This window comes from Gekko japonicus, unplaced genomic scaffold, assembly GCF_001447785.1.
Source record: "Gekko japonicus isolate JY-2015 unplaced genomic scaffold, Gekko_japonicus_V1.1 scaffold2514, whole genome shotgun sequence".
Taxonomy (NCBI): Eukaryota; Metazoa; Chordata; class Lepidosauria; order Squamata; family Gekkonidae; genus Gekko; species Gekko japonicus.
Window position 1 is genome coordinate 26,326 of NW_015168122.1, and position 5,327 is coordinate 31,652.

Here is a 5,327-nt window from a genome sequence, read left to right on the forward strand (position 1 = left end):
TTATAATGAAGGAGATAACAGATCAAGTTTCATTGTCAGAGACTATTCATTATAACTCCAAATTTGTGGAACAATGGTTTCTGGTGTTAGAATACTTGACGTGCAATGACACATTAAAAGAAGCGTTGCGGTCAAAGCAATATTAGAGTATGCTAGCACATTTTTGAACTGTCAATATTATCAGATTAATTATTTCTGCAATGCTATTCTTTCCTTTGTTCAATTCATAGGTTTACCTATAGAATGTACAATATGTGTTTGTTGTATGCTTGTTAAGGTAAAATAAAAAAAAAAGGATTGGTCACTTTATTTATTAGTGTCAGCTCTGGAGAAGACCTGCAAAGTACATGCATATGGGATTAGGGATGCCAGCCTCCAGGTGGGATCTGGGGATCCCCCAGAATTACAGCTCATCTCCAGACTACAAAAGATACATTCCCCTGGAGAAAATGATTGCTTTGGAGGGTGGACTCTATGGCATTGCAGCCCACTGAGGTCCCTGTCCTTCGCAGCCATGACCCCCAAACCTCCAGAGGTTTTCCAACCTGGAGTTGAAAACCCTAAAAAAAAAAAAATCCTTGTCGCTGGGCAGGGAGGACATGGCAGCTTAGGTTGCCAATCTCCAGGTGGTACAAACAAAGCACAACTACTGTGTGCAAAGACAATGAAATAAAGAAGTGTACAGAAATATTTACTGAAGGCTCAGTCTAGTTATTATAAATAGTACAGGATGAGAATCTCAAACTATTCAAAATACTTATGAGAAAACCACTACAATTTATTAAGAATATTACATTCCAAAAAAAATCATCACACCCTAATATGGGATTAGGCTTGCTGGCCCCTGTGGGAGGCGCTGGAGATCCTCCGGAATTACACTTGATCTCTAGACGACGGAGACCAGCTCCCCCCTGGAGAAAGCGGCCACTTTGGAGGATGGACTCTATGGCGTTGTACTTCGCTGAGGTCCCTCCCATCCCCAAATCCTGCCCCCCTCAAAGCTCCACCCCAAATCCCCAGGAATCTCCCAACCCGGAGTTGGCTACCCTAGTTGGGACCATTGTTCAGTTCTGTTGGTCAGTGCAGCACAACAGAATTTGCTCGCTTATCTCTTCCTCAAAAGCGTAGGGTAGAATTCTTTGGCCGCCGCTGGGCCAGCTCACCGGTGATGTTGGCATAGCTGCGGAATTTCCCTTGCACGTGGTCCCACTCCAGGAAGATGCAGCGTCCGATAAAGGGCTGGGCAATCACCAAATTCTGCTCCCCGTGATAGGTGAAGGTTTCCACAGAAAGCGACTGGTAATCTAGTCTCTCCATGAGAACGAGATCTGCAGGAGGACAGAAGAAGGTTACAAGCAGGGTCGGGGAGGTATCCCTGCCTTTTCCTTTGGCTTTTATTGTCCAGAGTGGAAAACAAGGGGTGGGCCTGGAACACAATTCACCAAGAAGGTCACTTGCTTTCCAAACGGGGTTCCACCTATTTATTCACTATGTTTGATACATAAGGTGGCAGCCCACAAGCACACAAAAGCCAGGCAGAGGTAATAATGGCTCCTCTGTTGGGTCACCTGGCAAGCACAGGGAATCCAACAGCTAGTACTAGGTACGTTGCTCCAGACTAGCATGTAAAAAGCCATTTGCATCGTTACAGAGATTTATTTCACAGCGCTGACACCAAACGTGGCATCCTAAGTAAGAAATCAAGATGGGTCACCGTGTTAGTCTGTCTGTTTGCTCCTTGGAAAGCGATGGCGAACCTAAACAGCATGATAAAAAGTAGAGACATCACCCTGCCAACAAAAGTCCGCATGGTCAAAGCAATGGTATTCCCAGTAGTCATGTATGGCTGTGAAAGTTGGACTATAAGGAAGGCCGAGCGCCGAAGAATAGATTCTTTTGAACTAGGGTGCTGGAGAAGACTCTTGAGAGTCCCTTGGACTGCAAGGAGATCAAATCAGTCAATCCTAAAAGAAATCAACCCTGACTGTTCCCTGGAAGGCCAGATAATGAAACTGAAGCTCAAATACTTTGGCCACTAAATGTGAAGGGAGCACTCACTGGAGAAGACCCTGATGCTGGGAAAGATTGAAGGTCAAAGAAGACGGGGACGGCAAAGGATGAGATGGATAGACAGTGTCATAGATGCAACGAACATGAAGTTGAGCAAACTTCAGAGGACGGCGGAAGACCGGAAGGCCTGGCGTGATCTGGTCCATGGGGTCGCGAAGAGTCGGACTCGACTGTGCGACTGAACAAAGCAGTAGAAAAGAGCAAGAGTCCAGTAGCACCTTAAAGATTAACAACATTTATGGCAGGGTAGGAGCTTTTGTGAGTCATTGCTCACGTCTTCAGATGTGAGCAGTGACTCACAAAAACTCATCCCCTGCCACAAAGTTTTTTAGTCTTTAAGGTAGACCTGGACTCTTGCTCTGAGTAAGAAATCAGTTAGAGGTATTCACGTATCGCATAGTACCAGTTCAGATAATTACACAATAAGTCAGCAGTTTAAAAGTCCAACTTGGTAGTAATTTACAGAGAAATGTTGTGAATCTTCATAGGAATCAACAAAGAAATGTTGATAGGATGGGGTGCCAGCTCTACTCCCGTTTCGAAGTTTTCTTCTTCAAGACTAGCCCTTTCACATTTCGGTTGCAGTCTAGAATTACATTTCTTGGTAAATGACTGTCGAGTTAGACTTCTATACTGCCGACTTATTGTGTAATTATCTGAACTTGTACTATGGGATGCGTGAACACCTTTCACTGATTCCTTACTTAGGATGTCAAGTTTGGTGTCAGCACTGTGAAATAAATCTCTATAATGATGTAAATAGCTTTTTACGCAGTACTTACTGTTGGATTGTTGTGCCGCTTGGCTACTATGGTGCCACGAAGTACGGGGAATCGCTGCAGACAACCACCCCTCCCCATATTGCTTCACTTTGCAGGGAAGAAGAGAGGGCACCAGTCCATGTGGAGGAAGGGGCCACAGGTATGCTCCCCCCCCCATGAACAGTGCAACTGCTTTCAGAGTGCAAGGAAGGGTGTGCACGTGGCCACCTCTTCTGCACGGTCACATTCTGCAGGGGACCAGGCCATTGTGCAGTGGTGGTGGAGTGAGTGAGCTCTTGATTGCTCTTTTCCCCTGTGCAGTGTGTCAACATACGTTTGTGTGTGTGGGGGGGGAGTCATCTGTACTGGACTCCCCAAACCCCGCCCTCCTCAGGCTCCACCCCCAAAATCGCCAGGTATTTCCCAACTCGGAACTGGCAACCCTACCTGGAATTATACCCGGTCTCCAGACTACAGGGATAGTTCCCCTGGAGAAAATGGCAGGTTCAGAGGGTGGCCTCTATGGCATCCACTTATTCTCCGTTGCCAACCTGCATCTATGGCTGCCAACCTCCAGGGGGTGGCTGGAGATCTCCAGCTGTTACAATTGATTTCCAGGCAACAGAAATCAGTTCAGCCGGAGAAAACGGCCGCGTTGGAGGGTGTACTCTATGGCCTTATAACCTGCCCTCCTCAAGCTCCACCACCAAAATCTCCCGATATTTCCCATCCCAGAGCTGAAAAGACGACCTTAATCTAAATGCATCTCTAACTCTTTCAATTAGCATAGGCATGGGCTCAAATTAGACCCATGGCACAGAGGAAGGTGCTGGGCAGGTTATCTTCCCCCCATGCTTCTTTCTCAAATATCCCCTCTTCCCCTCCAGAGCTCCTGTTTGCCCCATTAAGGGAAATAGACAAGCAATATAAAGGGAAACTCTATGTTGTTGTTGTCCCCACCCCCCGGAGAAAATAGTAACCCTGGGGGACTATTTGAGATTGGGTAGGGCTGAGCAAGAGAAAAAATTAAATCTCTTTCTCTCCCCCCCACCATCCCACAGCCCTGATGCAAATCAGTGCCTGCCATAACTGCTATTTAGGAATTTTAAAAAACCAACGCATGCTGAAGATAATTCATTGTCCCTTCCTGTACTCCACCTAATGTGAAAAAATATTCCTTTCTGCGTTACCAAGCCAGCGCTGAAAAGAAGACACCGTCTCTGGCCAATAAGAATCCCACAGTGCCATCCTAAGCAGAGTTACACCCATCAAAGCCCCATGACATCAGTGGACTTAGAAGGGTGAGACTTGGTTTCGGACTGCATTGCCAGTCCATTACTTGGAAATTCCACAGTGTGAAGAAGCCATGAGAAGTCCCCCAGACTTCAGCACTTTGTAAATTCTTCTTTAAAGGTTGTAGTCCTTAGGGCTGCAATGATAGGATTAATGGTGTGTGGGTGGTGCTGTTAGCACCCAGACCCCTCTTGTGGAAGGGTAGGCTTATTTAAGTAGCCCCTCTTTAATTATCCCCTCCAAAATCATATGTGCTGTACAGCCTGGCCTGGAAATGGGACCAAGATGGAGCTGGAACAAACAAAATGGACGCTAGTAAGGGACAAGCCTGAGAAACTATCTTGGGAAGGTGACTATCTTGGCTTGGACTTACTAATAGATCTCTCCCCACCCTAAACAGAAGCACTTAATCTCATCAGTGGGCTTCTCGGGGAAACAACACCCGGTCATGCTTCCTCCTCCTTATTCGCCTTAATCAGCAGGCTATTCAGATACCCTGATAGCCTCTCCCATCCTGTGCTGGTAGGATCATTAGAGCAAATCATTACAGTCTGCAACCTAATCGGAAAACCATTAACACTTTCACTTTAGCCCGGACACACCCATCAAGCACCATTAGCTAAACCCAAGCAAAATATCACGAGCTTTCCCAGGTCTTTGTCCATTCCTGGAAACACTTTCAGCCTTTCCCCAACACACAGTATCACTTCTAGAGAATCCCATCAGGATATTATTTTAGGGGCACTCATGTCAGCATGCCCCCAGGTAGCATTTTGCCATATAACTGGACATGTACTGTCCCATGCAGTATGTGTGTGTCTTGGGCGCCTACTGATGACTCACCCCCAAATCTGTTTGGGTTCCTTTCCATCTCCGTGAAACGCTGGTTCATTTCACAACCTCCTCCATAGACCTCTGCTCTTCTGGACTGGTAATTATAATTTCCCCCAAAAACCTCCCTCTGTTCCTGTTCCTTCCTGCATTTCTGATTAGCTTGTGCATGTGTTTCCCAGAATACATTTATTTCTGTACGCATGTTACTTTATTATTTCCTCCTTCAATAAAAAGAACCTTTCTTGGTTAAGCTAGTAAAGGTAAAGGTTCCCTGGCTCGAAAGCCAGTCGAATCTGACTCTAGATTGCGGTGCTAATCTCCGTTTCAAAGCCGAAGAGCCAGCGCTGTCCGAAGACGTTTCCGTGGTCA

General features: G+C 46.3%; 1 protein-coding gene across 1 annotated transcript in view; it reads right to left on the minus strand.

The window, feature by feature from the left end:
- Window positions 1-5,327, minus strand: part of LOC107113544 (leucine-rich glioma-inactivated protein 1-like) — a 31,174-nt gene that overhangs the window by 10,417 nt on the left and 15,430 nt on the right. The window contains 1 exon segment of the mRNA XM_015414891.1: window positions 1,164-1,328. Within this exon segment, the coding sequence (XP_015270377.1) occupies window positions 1,164-1,328 (165 nt within the window).